The 22,800-nt window shown below is 36.2% G+C and overlaps 1 protein-coding gene across 1 annotated transcript; it reads right to left on the bottom strand.

The window, feature by feature from the left end:
• Positions 1 to 14,492: 14,492 nt before the first annotated feature.
• odam (odontogenic, ameloblast associated) lies at positions 14,493 to 16,570 on the bottom strand. Its single transcript, XM_026303124.1, has 9 exons — positions 16,511 to 16,570; positions 16,381 to 16,416; positions 16,242 to 16,289; positions 15,902 to 16,150; positions 15,757 to 15,813; positions 15,539 to 15,661; positions 14,887 to 14,919; positions 14,695 to 14,778; positions 14,493 to 14,528 (listed from the first exon to the last, which is right to left on the bottom strand). Exons 1-9 carry the CDS (start codon positions 16,568 to 16,570, stop codon positions 14,493 to 14,495), a joined length of 726 nt encoding a protein of 241 aa, XP_026158909.1.
• Between the last annotated feature and the right edge of the window lie 6,230 nt (positions 16,571 to 22,800).

Genomic DNA, 22,800 nt, shown 5'->3' with positions numbered 1-22,800 from the left:
TTTCCTATTCATTAGTTAAACAATGGTGATATTTGTGCATTTTCAGTGCATCAATGTAGATGATTGGTAGAAGACTAGCAGTGAAATATAGTGACAGCTAGAACAGGCTTCTGATAACTGAAGTTGGTTGACTGATCTTTTAAACTGTGGTCTCGTGGTAAATTAGTTTTGTATTCTATCAGGGTTATGTGAAAGTGGAATGACATCAATAACATGATGATCAACCGGTAAACAAGTATAAAATTTTAGAATTTGCAGCATCAGAATTCCCTCAATCTAAACAGTGACAGACATTTTACTTCAAATCATTCCTGATCATTTATTATTGTTTATGGGCACTGCAAGACTTATTTGTTAATAAACAATGAAGAACAAGGCAGAGATTTAAAAAAAAAAAAATGAATCAGCAGCAGCATCAGTGGCAGCAGTTCCCAGCACTTAGGTGTTTCCTCAGGCGATACAGATGAGTCTAGTTGAGTGGTGAAATATTTACTGGTGATTTATTTATTTTTGCTGCATTCTGTAAACATGACATACCAGTCCATCCTGGGGAACTCCTTTGTTGCTCTCCATTTGGCTTGTTCCATTTTTTCCATGTCTCCATTTTTTGTAACAGGGTTTTCATTAACATTGTTCAGCTCATTGTTTATGGGCAAGAAACCTGCTATTTTAGTTTAATGTGACCAGTCCCAGGGGCATTATTTCCAGCCATAAAAAGTTAGCAACCAGCTTATAAAAAAGAATTGAGCCTCTTGAAGCTAAAGACTTAGAGGGAATAACCCAGTCGGTGAGTGAATACTGTAATACTGTATTATGCATCATAATGGTCTGAGATGAATTATTTCTATGGAAAAAGGTTAATGTTTCATTTCCTGCTTTTTAAAGAAAACAAACACTTATTTTTGTCATTTGTTTATTAGATATTACAGAGAATAAAGTGATTTCTCCACATGTTGGAAATCAGGTTAAGACCAAATTAGAATAGTTGTGGTTTTTCAGTTAGACATGACACACTGACAAAAGAAAGATCTTAGAGTTGGAAATCAATGTCAGGTCTTCATTCACTTATCAAACTGATTAAATTTCAGATTTTATGAAACAGCTTTAGCAGTGGTACGAGCAGTAGTGGTAGTTGGAGTTGTAGTAGTAAGGAGTCTAAGAAAATGGAGCCACTGTAGATACTGCTGATACTGCTGATACTGGCGTAATGCAGCAGCATAATTGTAGTAGTATTGCTGCAAGAACATGAAAAACATTTATTATAACATACATATTTGTGATTCTCATTTTCAGTGGGTAGTCATTCTTTATTACAGGATAGGGGAAGGCACTCACCTCATTGGAGAAAGAGTCAGAACGTGCAAGTCGCTTGGGCGCCTTTTCAATCTGTAAAAGAAGAAAAAACAGAGGCTCAGTGCACTTTTAAGGTATAATAGTACAAGGACACAGAAACTGTCTGTTGTTCAAACTTACAGGATTAGCCAGAGCAATGCACAGGAGGCATCCAAGCACAAACACAGCCTTCAGCATGGTTTCAAAGTTCACACCTGTTGAGAAAAAAGGGCATGTTTAGATGAATATTTGGTCTAAAATGTCATCAAAATCATCATCCCATCAAACTTATACAGAACACAGTAAAATAAAATTACAGTCAAGACAACTTCAGCAGACTGCCACAGATGGTCAAGGATGTTGGGGCACTGTTGCTCTGAACAGTGAGCTCTTCTTATACACAAGCACAGGAGCAGATTTAATCTTATTATCAAGCTGCATTGTTAGGAAATGACTGTTATTAGGAAACCTTCCACTTTACATTTCAAGGTGAGGAAATAGGTTGGTAAGGTAAACACCTGGACAGTATATTGACATCTTTAAACAGATAATCTAAGAAATAATCTATTTTACTCAGTATATTTCAACTCAAAGTCTAATTTAATTTAAACTGTTTTAATATATATTGGAAAACAGCAGCATAAATGTGTATTGCCTGTTTTTAAGCTCCATAAAAGTTACTTAAAAACATGCAGCCGCACATGCGCACTTACAGGAAAGGTGTGACAAGGTTGAAATGTGATGAAACTGTATTTTGAGAGATAATCCTTTAAAAAATATTGTCGATTGTCCATGCAAGAGCTAATCTCATTGCTGTTGGGAAATAGCTAAATGTTTTATGTAAACAGCTTGATGTTGTTTGCGTACATCTCTTTCATAATTATTGATAAATCATTGATAATTATTTATATATATTTAATATTTAAATATTTATAAATATTTAAAAATGATAGTCCTTGTTTGGTCTTCAGACTTTGTCCAACAACTATTCAGTGTATTTATAGTGAAATATACTAAGGCAAACCCACCAGTTTGCATGTTCTTCCTGTGTACCAATCCACCTAACATGCATGTCAGGTTGATTGGTGACTCTAAATTGCCCATAGCAGTAAAAGTGATTACGTGAGGTTGTTTGTGTCTATGTGGCCCTGTGATGGACTGGTGACCTGTCCAGGGTGTACCCCTGCCTTTCACCCAAAAAAATCTGCTCCAGCAGATCCCTGTGAGCCTGGTTAGAAATAAGCGGGTATAGATAATGAATGGATAAATATACTAAGGTATTTGCTGGTTATTTACCTGCATAACTCTAAAGGGCAGACAAGGTGACGGGTCCATGATCAAGATAAAAATAAATGGGTTTTCTTGTTCGTTTGTTGTCTTTATTTATTTGGTTGTTGAGACTTGTTCTTATATAACTGCTCTACCAAAATACTGAGCTATTGCATTTCTGCTCAGCAGCTGCACTGCAGCAAACAAAAAGTGAATCCAGAAGGTTTTTTCTGATGCCCAGAAACTGAACTGCACACTGTGTTCTGTGGAACACATTTGTAGATCGCCTTGCCTTAACAGAGCATGTAGCCTTCTCAGTACCTGCACTCAATGCACTCAATCACTTATGAACTATATTATACTGTATTATATTAAATATTATGTTCCTTTGTCATCTAAGAAATGTGTATTTTAAATTCATTTTAATTTCTTTTAAGAGTAGCCAGTGAATGTAGTTGTTTGTTTAAAACAACATTTTATTTTATTTTTGGAAGATCTTTCACAATCAAGGGATAATAAATATTTCATGATTTTCCAAGGTCAGGGTATTTGCATCAGTGTTTGCTCTCATCTGTCAGGGACACAGTATGGATAGTCAGCTCACATGTTTTCTCAAAGCTGATGTGAGAGTCATCATTTTAGCATTCAGCTCTGAAATCACATGTGCAATTCACTGTTGCACATGTTTGGATTTATTGGGAAGTAACAAATCGGGGGATCTAAAGGCTCATTATCAAAAATCAAAACTCTATTGCTATTGCCATTTCTGTTTATATTTATAATCATACGTTGCCGAATAAATATTGTTTTTCTGGGTTAGGTATTAAAATTTATGCTGAAAGGCCCTGGCTGGAGTTCTTACAGATTTCCCCTGGCATCAAAAAAGCTGAGACTTGCTGTCCTTTGTGTGATATTTTGCCTTTGTTCCAGTATGGGAAATTGTAGGGATTAGAAAATTTCTCACTAGCAAAAACACATTACTCTCTTCAAGCAAATTAGTGTTAGCAAATTAGTAGTACCAGCTGTCACTTAATTCATAACATCACTTTACATCTGCAAAAAGTTAATTTATTATAAGTTATATTATATTATATTATATTAGTGTCAATGCAGAAAATTTATATAAGGTGCTATAGCGAGCCAATCTCTTTGCCGCCATGCGGCACATCCTTGATACTTAACATGTCTATACACTGTGAACTGACTTGTAGACAGCTTAGCTGGGTAATCGAATGCACATGTGCATTGTGGAGCTATTGTCTACTACTGTGGTTTCTGAGATAAGAAAGTTAAAATGTCAATATAAAAATTTTTAAAACTTTATTGCTTAAACTATATTGCTGAGGGTTTTATTTTACACAAACATATGATTATAAATAACTAGTGAGAAAAAGAGAGATCCCTCTTTTATTTTATTTTTTATTTCTGCACACCTGTGCTGTTATGTAAGTAATAGCAGAACGCTCACATCCTTGATGAAAAGAAAAACATGCTCTTTTGATATATATATTTTTTATTTTTAATGATTTATTTATTCAGTATTAGTCAAGAAAAAATGAGGAGCATATCTTGACTTTAGCTTTTATGTGTCTTCCATTTGTATCATTTTCCTCTTAATGGAGGAAGAGTGGGAAAAGGAGGAAGAGGAGGAAGAATTCCACTGGCAGCCCTTGCCAACCAAATTTGCAGCAATTGCTCAAGTAATGGGTTGGGTGCATAACCAGACGAGAACGATGGAAGCTTAAATTTTCTTTTCTGGAAAACATAGAAAATATTTTTTTAGTGTTATGCAGAAAATTGCATTTTTTTACAATAAAGGTACCTCTTGCTGGGATACTGACCTCATTACTACTTGACCGTTTGACACGCTCATTGTCCTCAGAGACCTTAAAGAGTGACAAATTTATTGTCATGCATAAATTTACATTACTCAGTTTCTATTTGAGCTAAAAGTACCATAAAATACAAAGCCTTTAACAATAGTTATAGGTCAAACACAACAAATACAGTACTTACAGGAAAGGCATAACTTAAGGCTAAGAAGCACAGAACAAGAATCAGCAGTTTCATGGCTGAAAAATGCAAGAATCCTTTCCTGAAACAGAAACAGAAAAAAAACAATATTATAATTCAGTTATTGCAGTTGCAACCCTTTAAACTTTAAACTGGGAATAGTACCCAGAGATGGAAGTCTTACCTTCAGTTAAGCGTGAATGCGGTGCTGATTTTTTCTGGACGTGCTTGCATGTTCAGGGTCACCTCTTCTTAAAGAAGAATTTCGCTTCCAGTCATCCAATCAGCTGTCAGAGGTGTTTTGATTGTACATTTGTCATAAGGGCATGAAATGTGATGAAATTATGTATTTTAAAACTTGCTGTTGCCAAACCTAGAGCTAATCTCATTGATGTTGGGAAACGGTGAAACAGGGGTAGCCAACCCTGTTTCTTGAGGGCCACTGTCACGCTTGTTTGGTTTGGTTTGAAACTATCCCTGCCCTATCCTTTGCTGATTTCCTGGATCAGGTGTGTTCACTTAGTCAAAAGCTGGAAGGGCAGGGATAGCTGAAAAATAACCAGGGCAGAGGCCCTTGAGGACCCTTGGTTTACCGGATTCATGTACACAGCTTTATGCTGGGTGCCACCCTGATTGCATAGTTGGTTCTTTGACTTTTAACTATTAAATGTATTATTTTTTGATGTTTTATTGTCATATTTGCTGAGACACATGTTGCTGATTTATCTTAGACATTATTCAACAATGAATAAGACATTCAATTTATGTGATGCACATAAACCAATAAATTAATAAATTCACTAAATTACTGGTTTGCAGTCTTTTCTAAATTAACTAAGTAAACTTTTCCTCCCATAAAGGACTTGATTCTTTTTAATTATATCTGTGCACATATGATATTTATTACTAATACTAACAAGAAAGCAGCAAGGCTTATAGCATTTGTCAGAATAAAGCTTTGTGAGGATGTATTTATACTGTTTCAGGAAGACGCAGCAGTGATTACAAATCATAACTTAATTGCAGGGAAGAGACACCAGATATAGCATGATGATATACTTTTTATCTATTATTAAATTATCTGATGTGACACTAACCTGTGGTGCTGAATAACTGGAAAATATACAAAACATTCTTTTATGTAGCTGAATGTTTTTTTTTTTGTCTGATTCAACTTATGTATTCAGTATATAATTATTAACTGGTTTAAACAGTAGTGAGTTCTTGTGTTAAGTTACAAAATCTGCCTAGATGAACACAAAATGTTAGAAAATGTAGTTGTTTTTTCTTTTTTAGCAGAAACTGTAATGGTGAATTGTTTTCCAATTCCTTCCCAGCGGAGCTGAATTGTCTTCACAGTCACATTCTTTATGATTGAAAATAATATTCTGAAATGTTCTGCAAAGAGGCATTTGTGGCCTAATGAATAGGGAGTCGGACTTGTAACCTGAAAGTCACGGGTTTGAGCCTCCGGTCCGACAGGAATTGTCGGTGGGCAGAGTGAATAGCCAGCACCCTATCCACCCACAATACCATGACTGAGGTGAGACCCTTGAGCAAGGCACTGGACCCCCAACTGTGCCACAGCATTGGCTGCCCACTGCTCTGGGTGTGTGTGCACAGTGTGTTTATGTGTTCACTGCTGTGTTTGTGCACTTGGGTGGTAATGGAATTTCCCTATTGTGGGACTAATAAGGGAATTAAGTTTAAGTTTTTTTAGTTTAAAGGAAAAGTTTAGCTTAGTTTAAAATAGTTTAAAATAGTTTAAAGGAAAAACAAAATACTGCACATGGATGTCAAACACTTATTGTTTTATTGATCATTTTTCAGTTGGATCACATTTGTACTAAGTTGCATTAAAACCAGCTCTCCACCACCTTCTAGTCTCATTTTCCAAGAAAAGGAACCAGTAGAGAAGGGAAGATAGGAGGTACCAGTGGAGGACTAGGTGGGATGGGAAAAGGTAAACCAAAAGGCCCTGGAAATGGCACTGGAAAGGGGATGTGCATTGGCTGGATCTGAGGCTGCATGTAGTAATGATTTATCTGAAAAAACAAAGCAATTAAAACAAAAGCCAACAGAATATACAGAGCTGTATTTTTCTAGCACAAGTAGCAATCTCAGTTTGACAGTGGGCATCCAGATACTGACCTCATCACTATAATCAGAACGTTTGACTCGTATCTTCTGCTCAGAGACCTTTGAACACAAAACATTTCACACTAAACCTCCTTTAATGAAAAACTGTAACACAGCACGTGACTCAAACGAATTTGAAGGTTGTGTATTTTGTTGGTTTGATATACTTACAGGGGCAGAGGAGCATAAAACTGTGAAGCATAAAATCAAAACCAGCAGTTTCATAGCTGAGATAATCTGCAGTCCTTTGTAGTGCAAATGAAAAAGAAAAAGTCACCATCAGCTACTAATTTTACATAGTGTGCATTAGTAAGAAAAAAGAAAACAATCTCCTCAGGTAAAGAAAAAAGTCTTACCTTGAATCAAAGAATTTTAAGGTAGAATTTTAATATTAGCCAAGGCTCGTGTCTAATGCAGAATTGCAGTGGTTCTCCAGCTCTCCGGTCACAGTTTTTAAAGATATTCTTACCCCTTAGTCATCCAATCAGCTGTCAAAGTGAATTGCAATGTTGTATTTCTATATTTGGTGGAAAATGTGGTGAAACACTTTTTGTGGTGGCTCACTCTGACCACAGTCCTCACAAGAGCCAGGCTTAGAGGTATTAGGAAACACTAAAGGTGCTGACACTGTATGATTCATGTGCTTTGTTTTATTATGATTCGTTATGAATTTTATGTAACTAAATCTTTATATGATGATGACTTCTTCTGTTTTAACTCTTTTAATATTTAAAATGTTTCTGAAAATGTGTAATGCTGTATTTTAAGAAAAAAAGCATTTAGTCCACATATTTTCCATTTATGAAGTTTATTTTGAAGAATAAAGTCATTTAGAGTAAAACACTGATTAAGCCAACATTAGATTTTAAGAGAAAAACAATACAGTTCTTTGTTCTCTGTGTGACAAATTGACATAATACCAAAATCCACAGCATTCAGTACTGGTTTTCATCTACTTATTGTTTTCTGGCTGAATCTTTTATTTTGTAGTAGAAGCAGCTGCTTTAGTTGGTGCAGTTGTAGCTGGTGTAGTGGCAGGTTGTTGCGGTGGAAAGAGAGACAAAAAGAGCTGGAACCACTTCACCAGGTCAGGAATTTCTGCAGCACGCTTCAAAAACAGTAATTGTCAAAAAACAGCAGAGAAATGACAGTAACAGACAGTCAGGTGTATTGAATGTTTAATTGAAGAGGATAGAGAGGATGCTCACCTCATTGGAGCCGGAGCCGGAGCTGGAGCCAGAGTCCGAGCCAGAATGGTCATGTCGTTTGTGACCCATGTACTTCTGTGGAAAATCCACAAGTTGCAAATTTGATTTTGCCATCAATTCAAATAAGAAAATAATATTAACACTGTTATTGATATTGATTATAAGAATGTTTCACTTACGCGATTTGCCAGAGCGAGGCTCAGGAGGCAGCCAAGCACAAACACTACCTTCAGCATGGTTTCAGATATCACACCTGTATAAAAAAAAATTAAATACATAACATTTTACAGAGTTGAACATTTGGTCAAAATGAATAACAAAATGACCATACCACCAACCTGGCAGAGCAGACTGTCTTGCTAGAGGTCGAGGAGACTGTTGTAGTGTCCTGAATATTGAGCTGGTCTTATATACAGTTTCAGGAGCGGATGGCACTTACACAGTAAATAGCATGACATTGTTGGGAAATGCAAATATTAAGAAATTTCCAGGTGTGGCTCCTAATCAGAGATCAAATCAACACCTGTTGAACAAATACTATGCAATAGGTAGTTACATTTGTCTGAATGCAGTTTAGTGCAGTTAGAAAACATGTTATAGTATCGCTGTTATGTTATGTAGGTTCAGTCTCTTTATTTTCCACTCTTCTAGCAAACTGGTAAATAGATGCCACACATGAAAATACCTAGTCTTATGATTACAAATCAAATGCCTTAGTGGGTTAGGCAAGTAACAGCCAACACCCCAAAAAGCATCTCTGCCTGCATCCTTGTTTTAAGAAATGAGTTGCTGTGCTGGCTTAAGCCATTCAAATATGAGTCATTCACATTTAGATACAGTTCACTAATAATCAGAAGATATTTCCAATGTCCAATGTTTGTTTCATTATTACTGAGCACCGCTCCCAGTCACGTTGCTGTCACCATGTACTGTTGTTAAGAAACAGGATTAAAGCCAATTAGCAAAGACATGAGCAAACAATGTATGAAGCAACTTGCTTTGGACATAATTAAGCATGATGAAGATATTTTGTTTTAAGAAATGTGTGGTGTGTCTAAATAGCTGGTGACTGATATAAATACCAGTGCCTAATAGGACACACATATACCTGCACAGCGCCGGTGACTAGAAACATAGAGGAGGTGATAAACTGTAAGTACTCTATGAAATAGAGTGTGGTCTGGCATAAGGAATCATTCAGTTAGGTTCTTTTTTTTTGTTTGTTTTGTAACTAAAAACTTTTTTTTTTCCTGCAGGTTCTTCAGAAACAATGCAGCTATTGTGTATTGCAGCTTTACTTCTGTCAGCAGTAGCTGCTCATGTGAGTAAATATACATATATATATATATTCGAACTAGTGTTGTTTTAAACTGGCCATTTAAAATTTTTATTTGTCGTTGTTTCTTAGCCTGATTCCTGGAGGAACGATGAAATGTTTCTACCTGCAGGTGAACCCGAAGTGGATGAAGGCTCTACGGTAACAGAGCATAGACATGGACACACACACAGGTCCAGAGTTGCTTCTTTCCTTTGCAAGGTATGTCACTGAATTACATTTTTGTTTAGTCTGGTGATGAGGAGCAAGCCCCAGAAGATGGACACGGAGGATCGGATGTAGTCTGGCCGGAAGAGAGCTCTGGGCAGTCAGTCTGGGTATGTGTAAGTCTCACATTTATTCGTTAACTCTCGTCTCATTGATTCAGTGATTCTAGTCTCTTTGTTGCTTTGTGTAGCCACGTGACCTATCACCCCCTAGAAGACCAGGGAATGGAAAGCCCCAGGGACCAAAGAAAGGGACTGGCGACAACCATCAGCCAGGGAAACCTTTTCGAGCTGATGCCCAGGACAAAAGACACGTATTTACAATAACTTTTATGCATTATTTTGTTTGCTTTGATGTGACTACTAATATTAAGACTTTAATAATAGTAGTAACTTTTGAAAGAACCAACTGACATAGTAACTAGGTTTTTCAAAGCGGTACCACAAAATTTTTTATTATAAATTATGTTGTGCAACTTGTTGAGCAACAGCTGGAAATTATGACTTCACAAAGAACTGTGTAGACAGATAAAATGTTGCTGGTCAGTAATTAGTTACATCATTTACCTTCCTCTAAACCACAGACTGTTGCATTTACAGATTTGTTTTGGGAAAGTTTGAACAAACAAAATATAACAAGACATATAAGAACAAGATATATAATGTTATAAGATATTTAATGTTACCCAGTGTCATATATATTATAACATTTATGACATTGCATTGTAGAGTTGTTTTTGCTCTATGATTTGATGGTCAGGTACTAAAATATGCAAGAGTGTCTGTCTGTGAAGATGGCTCTTTATGTTTGGGCATAACCCACATACCTACATCAGAAAATCACAAAAAATTATTGTAATACTACCACAAAATATACAGTTTACAAACAAACATTGTGATATTTGTGGAAAATAACATAGGCTGTGATTTGAATATAAAATGGACCAATGGGCAAAAGAAATGTATTTGCAACCTAAGGAGATGCAGGAGTCATTTATTAACTTCCACTAAACAGCTAATACTGATTTGTAATAACATGAACAAAATGTTTCTGTCCATTTACAGCACTTTATTTTGTTTTGCGCAGGCTTTTGGTTTCAAGCCCGATGAGCCAAGAGGACCTCCATTTGGCAACATGAAGAAACCTGCAATGGTATGTTCACAATAAAATGCAAATGTCCTTAAAGAAAAATAAATAAAGAAACATAACCCAAACAAAATGTTCTAATTCTAAAAAACAGCTTGAGAACCATGTCCGAAAATGTGTGTTTTATTTATTTTTTCTTTATGTTTTATATCCTTTCATTTATCTTGTGTCAGTATATTTTGTATACTACTTTTGAATTTTATTGTGAAGAACTGGAAAGGTGTTCCATAAATAAAATTTATTTACTCACTGCTAAATCATGTAATTTGATCTATATTACCATAAAATGGTAACATGACATACCATTGCTTCTTCTTTTGTTTTAGGATGTGTTCACCCCTATATTTAAGGTAGGTCTCTTGTCATCTCTCAATGTGATAACATAATGCACTTAAAATGTGCTTGAACTGCTGGAAAAAAATCATTCTTCTGCTTTAAATTTGTTTTCAGGTTGACAATGTGACATTGCAGGTATTTTCTTTTAATTATTACATGCAAATTACTGTGTGTTTTTCATAAGTGAGTATTAAATATCTGTTTAGATTTTTAATTAATCATTTGGTTTTCACACCTAGAATGTCACCAGTCTTCCACTGAAAGAGGTAAACTTTAACTTTCTTTAAGTAACTATTTAATTTATGTCATAGACTACACCACCATGCGAAATGATCTGAGTCCTCTAACCCTCAGTATGAACATTTTACAGGGTGAGACCATATTTCTGAAGCCGACGGTGGGTGACTAAAATGCTTTTTGACACAGTTACAGATTATTAAAGCAGAAACAATGAAAGAGGAAAATAATACTTTATCAATACTAATGACTGACAATTCATCCATAGTTTGATCAGAAAAGACCTCATCATCATCATCATCATCATCATCATCATCATAAGGTATAAAGTATAAAGTAATCAGTGCAGCAATGATTACATTATCAAAGCTCAGCCAGTTTGATTTTTACTCTTATTGTTTTACAGGATGGAAAACATGGCCTTCCGGAGAATGTGGTAGACTAACTGTTTGTCAAAATTCAGTGAAAGAATCCTAAAATCTCTTGATTTCATAGTTTTTATTCATTATTATCTGTCTGGCCTGTGTGAGCTTTAGTTATATATTTTGCAGATAATATTGCTTAGCTTGAGATTTAGTTTCACTGTATAGACAGACAACTTTCATTGTATCTCTTCATCTTGATTTCAGCAATATGTGAAACTCACCTATAGCACCAAAGTGCCGGTAATCTTCTTGCTCATTACAGAATCAGAATGATGTCATTGTTTACTGTGCATTATGTGTATTATTGTATAAATACTGTATGTCTGATCATAAATTCTCTTTTTCCTTTTGAAGAACAATGTCTCCCTTGAGTATGGGGTTTTGAAACCAGTAAGTACAGACAGTTTGCTACCATGTATGAATCTTTGTTATATATAATATTCCTCATTAAAATATCAAATTTATGTTGTTTATCCCTCCTCTCATGCAACCTTTACTCAAGGCTTTTTGTTTAGTTTCTGCACCTTTTCAAACACCAGTGATTGTGCCATCTCAGACTTTAGACCCAGTTTTACTTTTGCCTTGTAATGGGAATCAGTCTTAAGATCATTTTAACATATTTGCTGACATTAAGTAACATGATATCAGACTTGTGTGAAAGATCTGAACAACTACATTATTTTTAAAATGAACCTTGATGTCACTTCTGATGCCTTTGAACAAAAGAGAAAAGGTCTGCTTGGGGCCATGTGTTTTGGAGGGAACCAATTTAAATTTTATTTATTTATGTATTTTAAAAAGCAGATTAAAAACCACTTCTTAAAATGTGTTATATTTGTTTTCTTCATGATTTATTTCATTTCTTTTGTATTCTTGTATTGTCTTGGATGTCTGTATTTTATGTAATACAGCTTTTGCCTTTTATTGTGAAAAACTGTGGTATCTTCTCTGGAAATGTGCTTTCTATACTTAGTAAACTTTATTGATCTGCATTATTATTATAAAAACATGACACAAATTTGCATCTTTCTTCTTTTAGGGCAACATGGTGTTTTCCCCTGTGTTCAAGGTAGGTCTGCTACTGTCTCACAATATGATAATATTATACACTCTCAATAAAGCAGTGTTCAAAACTCATGTGTTCTTCTGCTTTAAATTTGTTTTCAGGTTGACAATGTGGCATTGCAGGTATTTTTTTTTTAATTATTGCACACAGTTTACTGTGTGTTTTTCATAAGTGAGTATTAAATATCAGTGTTTAGATTTTGAATTAATCATTTGGTTTTCACACCTAGAATGTCACCAGTCTTCCACTGAAAGAGGTAAACTTTAACTTTCTTTAAGTAACTATTTAATTTATGTCATAGACTACACCACCATGCGAAATGCTCTGGGTCCTCTAACCCTCAGTATGAACATTTTACAGGGTGAGACCATATTTCTGATGCAGAAGGTGGGTGACTAAAATGCCTTTTGACACAGTTACAGATTATTAAAGCAGAAACAATGAAAGAGGAAAATAATACTTTATCAATACTAATGACTGACAATTCATCCATAGTTTGATCAGAAAGGACCTCATCATCATCATCATCATCATCATCACCATCATAAGGTATAAAGTAATTTAATCACTGCAGCAATGATTACGTTATCAAAGCTCAGCCAGTTTGATTTTTACTCTTATTGTTTTACAGGATGGAAAACGTGGCCCTCCAAAGAACGGGGTACACCATAACTTTATTTTATAAACTTTAGTTACTATTATCTGACTGGTTTGTGTGAGCTTTTATTTATATATTTTGCAGATAATATTGCTTGGCTTGAGATTTAGTTTCACTGTAGAGACAGGCAACCACCTTTGAGTTTCATTGTATCTCTTCATCTTGATTTCAGCAATATGTGAAACTCACCTATAGCACCAAAGTGCCGGTAATCTTCTTGCTCATTACAGAATCAGAATGATGTCATTGTTTACTGTGCATTATGTGTATTATTGTATAAATACTGTATGTCTGATCATAAATTCTCTTTTTCCTATTGAAGAACAAGGTCTCCCTTGAGTATGGGGTTTTGAAAACCAGTAAGTACAGACATTTTGCTACCATGTATATGTATGAATTCTTGTTATATATAATATTCATTATTAAAATATTAACTTTATGTTTCTTATTCTCACTCTCATACAACCATTCCACAAGCCTTTTTGTTTAGATTCTTAAGACAGTTTTTATGGGAGTCAGATTTAAAGTAATTTGACATTTAGGTAACATGGGATTAGGTCTGTGTGGTTAATTTGAACAATTTTCTTATTTTTATGAAGAACCTTGGTGAGCTTGCTTGAGACAAAGACAATCTAGAAGTAGCTGACTGGTAACTATAAGAGGTGAAATCATTAATAAAATTGCACTGACTAATTTTAATTACCTGAACATCAAATTGCTGACTGATGCTAACTATTTTTCTTCTCTCACAAATTTCCCAGGAAGAAACCAACAGCTCTGAGTTTTATTCTCCAACTTCATAAAAAAGATTATGATTGATTTCTCTGTGGTATATTCTAGGAACATCATTCATGTATTTCAGCATTTTCCTGTTAAACCGCATTACTGTGTACCACAATAAAATTCTTAAACAGTTGTCTTTGGCAAAGTTCTTTATTTTACCATTTTCCTGAAGCGAGACAGTTTCTGTTTATTATACAAAGAGTTGAATACCAGTAAGTTGCATTTGGAAGAATGGCACCCTCCAGCAAACTGTGCAGGAGAATGAGGAGATTCCAGCCAAACACATGGAAATTCATTTTTGTTTATAATCGCCTTGTTGTTATTTCCCAGGTGACGTCTAAGGCTCAAATAGGAAGGGGAAGTTAGAGTTGCCCTGGAGAAACATTAAAAAAAAAGCAATTTTTGAAAGTATTTAAAACCATATGCTGCACAGTAAATAACAGTGCCATATAACAGAGAGCATAGTTGTGTGTGTATGTGTGCATATAAAAGAGTGTATAAAACGTTCAAAAGTTGAGTGTCATTTTATAAACTCATACCTCGTCAGTCCCAGGGCCAGATGTGTCACCACGAGGTGCAGGAGGAATCGTAGTAGACTCCTTCTGTGTCCCCAGTGGCCAGGTCTGACACAGAAAGAACCCAGCAATCAGGTTTTACTGTTGCACACAATTTCCTTGGTTTATTGGTGAAATTTAAAAAAAAAAAAAAAAAAGGTTAGGTAGTGTACTCACTCTTTCTGTCGGTGGCTTCGGCTGGAAAGCTTGCTAAAGTGGGATAACATACATAAAAAACAAAAATTACAAAAATGGCCTAAGTAAGAAATAAGAAAAAGAGTTAAAATAACAGTGAACAGAAACAAATACATCTTGAAGCAAAGAAAATTACATTGGATGTATTGAGAAATTAAACCTACAAGGACAACCAACAAAATGCATCGCTCAGCACTTGGATACGATTGTGATAGGCAGGCCATTGCTAGGCCAGACAGACATTATGCGGTAGCTATTGCAGATGGCTCATTGCATCACAGTCACCGCATCCATACAGTCATGACTCCACATCTGCAGCCATGTTATTATCATTAACTCTTGTCTTTGAGTAATTGTCTGCAGAAGTCCTAAAACATCAGTCGAATTGCCAAAGAAAAACAGGATCTAGACACAACTTAGATTTTTTTAGCTTGTTTTTCATCATAAATATGTTTTGTAAATATTTGACCCATTTGACCTGAAATGTGCACTGAACACTCAAAAGTAAATTTACAAACAAATAGCCCTATATTTAAAATAAATGTTTAAAGCTGGGAATATGTCTTGAGTTTGTTTGTTCTATAAGCAGAGAAACACCATGACCTTTTTTCTTGTCTTTGTCATCTAGTCTCACCTGCAGAGGGAGCTGTGGTCTCTGTGTGGTTTTCTCCAGGTTCTGCTGACCATTGTTGGGCTGCAGCACCACATTGTTCCTCTGCTGGGGATACCCATAAGGAGGCACAAAATAACGGAAACCCTGTGAAAGAGCAATTAATCAAAGTAGTTTTAATCTGCAGCTAGCATCTAAATAAAAACATTTGACATCTGAAGTCAATCCATTTTATTTCATACCTGCTGCCTGGGAAACTGAGGAAATCCGTAAGCAGGGTACTGAAACTGTGGAAACATCTAAAGGAGATTTGGAAGAATTATTAAAACCTCCATCTCAATGTGAGCAGCTCCAGTGACCATAACTCTGATGGATGCTTTGTTGTACCTGCACAGGGTTTTGGGCCTGTTGAGGGACATTTGGAGCATTGGGGTCCTGTGGGGGCCCAAGCTGCTCTTGCTGCCCATTGGGGACAAACATAGGTGTTAACTGGTTGCCCTGATTGGGGAACAACAGCTGGGGTCCTTGGGGACCAAAAGGACCAGCCACTTGTGGGTTCAAGTTCACCACCTGTGGAGTGAGCAGCACTTCAGGCTGCTGCTGCTGCAGCACATATTGTGGTAATATTGAAGACCCCTGGAGAAGAAGGAGATTTGGTTCAGTTGATATATTAAAATCATGTAACTCAAACAGAGAGGCAAAAATTGTTTTTGTGCACTTCCAATACCTGCGTTTGTCCAAGAGCTGCAAGAGTTAGTCCATTCAGTCTCAAGATCTGCATACACAAAAATATTAGTATTAGATTTGGTAACAAAAGACAAGAAACTCAACTTGGCTATCAACAAACACATATAAAAGCTATGCACCTCATTGCTGTTGCTTGCAATAATTCCAATCTGTACCTGTAAAAGACATTAAAAAAACAATAATTAGCTGCCGTTTGAGGTGATACAGTATAAGCAATAGACAATACAATAACATAAAAATGTAACTTACTGGAAGAGTAAAGCTCGTCTTCATTAAACAGACCAACAGAAGGGTGGTTTGTAGCTTCATGATTTTCTGTGTTAAAAATGTCACAAAGTCACAAAAAAAATTCTGTCAGTCTTATAAAATCTTGAATCTTTTTTTTAAGACAGAAAAAAAATGTAAATAATAAATCACTGAGTATCACTAGCTCATCTTACCATTTCTCTGGTTCTTCCTTCCTTTTCAGTGTGCCTGCGTCCTCACCTTTTCTCAGTCCCTTTTAAATTCTCTCCATGAGAGCTGTTGTAGTCCACCTCCAATGCATCCAGACAATGTGTGGTCAGTGTGACAGACATTTCTTATTGCATCAGACTCAGACACTTACAACACAGGTCAGGTAAGTATGTTATTAGGGGTAAGTCATGTCTCTAAACATCATGACATGGTCTATTTCAAATTGTTAACAAGCTATTAACAATTTAAAACTTAATCAGTTCCGTATACAGTGAGTACAAAATCATCAGCTTTTCCTTTACTCTTGCTTTTACAGAACTCAGCAGTATTCAATTCATAGTTTAGGTGTACAGAAAGGCATTTTGTATATGTTCTCTGAAGTAAAGTTTATGTGCATATGTTAAAGTCTTGTGATTCAGTGTGTAATTACAAACGTTTGGTAAGACCCACAAAAATTTTGACATGTCATGAAAAAAAAAAAAAGAAAACAGGAGCTGGGAGATTATTATCAGACATTTGTCACAAGTTCTTAATCATGCTCAGAAATGTAGACACCGACATCCAGTTGGTAAATCATGGGTATTAATGGTTGACTGGGTTGGGATTAATGTTAAAGACATACACAGCAAAAAACTAGAAAAGCATGTTTGGGTGTATACTGGACAAATCATAAGGCTTTTAGACATGTTGCATTGTTTGCAGTTTTTTTTTTTGCATAGCAGCAAAAACCAGGAGATGAGTTTTGTACTTTGCTACACACTGATGACTTTATTGCGATATGCTATAAAATCATGATAATAATTATGTTTTTCAAAAACTACTTTTTGTTTTTTTTGTTTAGTTTTATATTTTTCTGGTCCTGTTAATCCAAGATAGCTAGAGATATTAACAATGTATAAAAAATCAAAGTTGGGTCTTTGGAGAATACATTATATGACAGAAAGCTCTTTCCGTGAATGCCAGATTAGATTTGTTTTGTTTCAATCTGTTTTCTGTTTTAAATGCACTGATGTATCTTCTACTGTAACATGTCAAGATGTCTTGAAAAGTTCGTATGTATTCACATCACCCTTGCAAAGCTCACATCTGGATCAGTTATATACTGTAAGCCCACAAGCCTGTTTCGTGTAATTACTGTGTTCACTTCAAGCACAGCAAATAAACCAAGAACCTTATCACACTCAAATATTGCGAAATCAACTCTGAGAGTGTAAATGTAACAAAGTGCTTATATGTGTCCACTTTTCACATATAAATATTTTTGTGTTGATCTAATACGGGAGATTTTGCTGTGATGGATGGTGTCAAGTGTTAGGGTTATGATTTCATGTGATATGTTAATGTACATTGTTTTTATATGCTTGTTATCTGTTAGATGGCAATGGATGTCCAGTGTAAATTGTATTTTGATTTTATTATAACAAAAGCTTGGTTGTAGCATATGTTGGTGTAAAATCAATCACCACAGATATCGAACAAAGTTAATTTTGAATAGGGTTTTAATGGAAAGTTCACATAATACACAAAACTTCCATCATTGGTGACTGCTGCCCAAAACCATATAAGTTGTATTGTCACATTGCAGTCTCAACTTAATTCTCCTCATGATGCTCATCCTCATCACACAGGGTTGTTGTTGTTGTGTCGGTAGGAGGTGGAATCTGAGAAAAATAAAGAGCTCAGTGAAACCAAGAGAAGTCGTCTTTCACAGCAATATGAAAAAAAAAAACACTGCTGATTTTTTATGAACCATATCCACATTAATCTGATGTTTTGCTTGTGAATTACACAGTCTTACCTGAGTATCCACAGTAGATTTCAGGTTGTTGCCTTGTTTCAGAATCTGACGCTGTATGGCCAAGGAACAACTATTAGCTAAAGTATTGCTCAGAGTATTCCCATGTAATAGATTTGCATAAGCTTTGCTTGTTTCTTACCCTGAATCTTCTGAGGGAATCAGGCTGAATGGGAGGCTGCTGTGGCACGGCACCACCCGCCATCCCCTAAACAAAGACAGCAAGAAAGCAAGACATAGTGTTTCAAGTGTTGTATTAAACTTGTACAAATCACTGTGTAAACTATCATAAACTATATTGTGGAGGGAAATTCAGTGTTTTTTGACTTTTTATTTTAGCGTGTGTTTTATATAAAGCACTTTAGAACAGTGGTTTTGAAAGGTACTATACACATAAATATTATGTTTTATAATATTATTACCATCATAGGCTGCTGAGGAAGATTCATTTGTGCCATTTGAGGGACACCCATGTAAGGAACCTGGTACTAAACAAGAAAAGTGAAAATCAAATCTTTTTGTCTGGTATTCTAATGTATAAATAAATATTATGTGAATACTGGTGTTAACACAGCTATGTGCCACACTTACTGGATTGACTGCAGGGACAGGGTACACATTGGGAACAGGAGCCGGTAAAGCGAAAGCAGAAAAAGGAACAAACTGTAAAAGGTAAAAAGAAAGTGAGCTCAGATCTTTGTTTATGTTAGATAGTCAAGAATACTGAATAGCTGACTTTAAAACCATTCCAACCATTTTGGCTTAAAATGGCACAAAAATATTTTTATGTTCTAATGACAAAGACATCAGGGACTAACAAGTTAGCCAACAGGAGAGCGCCATCTTGTGGTACACTTGGCACCCAATAAAAACACAAGAATCTTTAACCAAGTTGATTCTGTTAAGCAACGCACATACATTTTGTTAATTAAGGTAATTTTGTTGTTTTCCACAAAATCTCAAGGTTTTGTAATAATTTTTTAAAATCTTATTTTCATCTTTGTTCACTATTGAAATTATGTTTAGAATAATACTGATATGTCATAAAGCTGAAACGAATATATAGACTAAACATGTCTTCATCAAATCTCACACATTGGTTAATGCCTTAGCATCATTTTCCATTTTTTCCAAATGGCAGTTTCTAAAATGGCATTGTGCTGGTCTGACCTGGGCAAGCTGGGGCTGCCCAATGAGACCAGCCCCACCACCAACTGCTAGAGGTGGGTTCAGGCCTCCAGCCATCAACGCAGGGTTTGCTCCATTTGCCAATCCACCATTCATAGCTGCTGCTGCTGCAAGCAACCTTGCCCTCTGCATGGAGGAAAAACGTGTGTTACCTGATTTGGATATAGCACAATATGGCACTAATCAGGCATTAAAATTACTAGTCTGAATGGTGGCATACCTTGCCAGCATTGACCTGCAATTGGTAGAGAGACAAAATGTTAGATAGATAGAGAGATAGATAGATAGATAGATAGATAGATAGATAGATAGATAGATAGATAGATAGATAGATAGATAGATAGATAGATAGATAGATAGATAGATAGATAGATAGATAGATAGATAGATAGATAGATAGATAGATAGATAGATAGATGGATAGATAGATAGATAGATAGATGGATGGATTCTACTCACATAACAGATGAGGGTTACAAAGGTTGTAAAGAGAAGAAGCTTCATTTTGCCGCTTTAAATCTGTAAAAAAAAAAAAAAGAACATTAGATATTGTTTGGTGATATCAGATTACAGTATTATAAAAAAAATGCACCAAACACACCTCTGAATTTTGTTCTTCCTTCAAATGTTATGTGCCAAGGAGGACTATAGTTGCTGTCTGATTGTAGAAGACCTTTTTATCAGTCCCAGAGATTATTATGAGCCAATTAGAAAAGAGAACACTGACTTGTTCACAAACTATATTTGTCATCGGTGTGTGTCATTGGAACCTGTGACATCTTCATTTCTGACAATACGAGATTTAAAGAAGTCATACACAGTGAGTTGCCTATTTTCAAAGACACCTCACTCTATTCAACCATCTAACATTGTTCTCAAATGCAGCTGAGTGACCACAAGCAAAAACAGAGGGATTCAGTGACTTGGGTTGGATTTGCAGAGGTTTCTGGAAGTTACTAAACTAAAAACCAATATGAATCTTTTAATGTTGTGGGTTGTGGTCACAGCAGGCAAACACCTGACATCATCATCATCAAGTGCTTTTAAAGGAGAAACCATGAAAAACACATATGTGCATTTACATATAAGTAAATATTTTACCCAGTGAGGAGCACGCTGATTGTGACTTTAGGAACGCAGCTAAGAATGAAAACTTGTGATTTTATACATTTAGAAGTTCATACCACATGTTCCCCACTGCTGTAATTTAAAGCAGGCCTAAATTTAATTTGAAGGATGAGGCCTAACTATATGTCAAGAGGTTATATTTGTCTCAGCTAGATTTGCACTTCCCCCAGCCCTAAAAAAATGAGTCTACGAATGTCATACAACTCAACCTCAATGGCCACAAAGGCAACAGTAGACCTCTTAATTTGTGAAATGCTCATGACAGACAGAGATAGGCACAGTCTGTCACGTTTCCTCAGCACATTTTCTAAAGACGTTTGGAGCCGTTACATTCATTCCCCTGTGGTTGTCTGAGTATGTTATCACATGCTGAGGCTGTCTGGGAAAGGTTTTTGCTGCTGACTGGGCAGCCCACAGCAGAGCAGGTAAACAGCCTCGCTGCAAGTCTGGTCTGGAGCTTTACACTAATTACACACTGTCATGCAGGTCAAATTAAGGAACATATTTATTCCAGTTTTTAGTTTAATGTCAAGACAAGTGGTATTTTCTAATAAAATGATGTAAATGTGAGCAGTTTGTTGTATTTTTTTAATATGATGTTTACGATATATAAGAAAGTTTAGATGTTTTCTTTTCATTATGTCACAGTCAGACAAGAATTCATTACTCAGTGAATCCTACCATTATATGGGCAATGTGTTTAGGATGTCTTAAATATTCAGGGACCCAAATGACCATTTTGCAAGCAGCATACTATAAATAGATATTTGCACATATTTACACTAGTCTTTCACACAAAAATAACTGCTAGAGTAGTACTGCATGGGTAGAGCTACACCCATGACTCTAATGTTTTGCTCAAGCACCCTTAAATAGGCATATTTTGATGTTGTAAGCTCAAATATATACTTTATTGATATATATTTCACTAAAGATTCAACAAAGAGCCAACAGTTGATTCAAATCATTTATTTCTTATTAGTTATTCAGACATTTATTTATAAAGTTAACATTCAAGCATGATCAGATAGTAGTAAGACAGGATAGCATAAGAATGAATCAGGACATGTGTGTGATGTTTGATAGTTGTGTCATCTCATTCGGCTTGCTTCTCCTCCAGGTCCATCCCAGAGCAATCTTCCTCCTCTTCAGTTTCCATCCCCTTTATCACTGGAGACTGTGTCCTCCTGAGACGAGCTGCCACTGAACGTTGAAATCTCATTCTGCCAGCTGCAATACCACCAGCAGCGCCGGTTGCTGCTGGTTGTTGCTGGTTATTCAGCCTGACCAACGGGATGAGCTGCACTTGGCCTGGAGTAAACACGGCACCCTGTGGGGCTCCTCCTGCATTTCGCTGTGACAGAACAACGAACAGCCCACCCTTGACAGCCTGAGCCACCTGTCCCTGTGGATTCCCATTGGCTCCGCCTGTTTGACCAACAAGAAATGCCCCACTTTGCTGGAGAGCGATGGGAATTAACTGCTGCAGCGGAGCTTGGCCTACAGGGTTTCCGACTGGCTGAAGAAAAAATGATCCACCAAGTTGGACTAAATGTGCCACAAGAGGTTCACCATTCAGTGGAACCCCATTTTGAGCACCAGGGTTGGCATTGTTGCCAGCTGCTGCTCCTCCATTATTATTCACTCCCCCTTTGGCAAGTGCCTCACCACTCCCTGAAGACACACCACCCTCCACCACAACAGCCAAGGTCTGAACGACAAGCCACAGTATGCAGAACATGTTTGATCTCAGTGACAGCAGACAGTCGACAGGTGAATGCTGTGTCTTTCTCGGCTTATATAGAGAGCGTCAGATTCAGTGATCACCACGAAAGGCCCAATCAGAATCCAGCACTTTCACTCAAAACAACAAGTCACTGTAATCATCATGACCAAGCTCGTAGGTTATTTTTTGCTTTGTTACCTTACAGAGATCTATTACTCAGGATTATGTGGCAAACCTAAACTAGCT

This window comes from Mastacembelus armatus, chromosome 1 (assembly GCF_900324485.2).
Source record: "Mastacembelus armatus chromosome 1, fMasArm1.2, whole genome shotgun sequence".
NCBI classification, from domain to species: Eukaryota; Metazoa; Chordata; class Actinopteri; order Synbranchiformes; family Mastacembelidae; genus Mastacembelus; species Mastacembelus armatus.
This window is presented reverse-complemented; position numbering and strand designations above follow the sequence as displayed.

What these genes read in the sequence shown, in the direction of transcription:
- odam (XM_026303124.1), bottom strand. Translation starts at nt 16,570, where the DNA reads ATGAAGCTACAAACCACCCTTCTGTTGGTCTGTTTAATGAAGACGAGC. An exon ending in GACCACAGCTCCCTCTGCAG is followed by an intron (nt 14,920 to 15,538) that starts GTGAGACTAGAT and finishes ATCCCACTTTAG; the next exon opens with CAAGCTTTCCAGCCGAAGCC. An exon ending in CGAAGCCACCGACAGAAAGA is followed by an intron (nt 14,779 to 14,886) that starts GTGAGTACACTA and finishes TTTCTGTGTCAG; the next exon opens with ACCTGGCCACTGGGGACACA.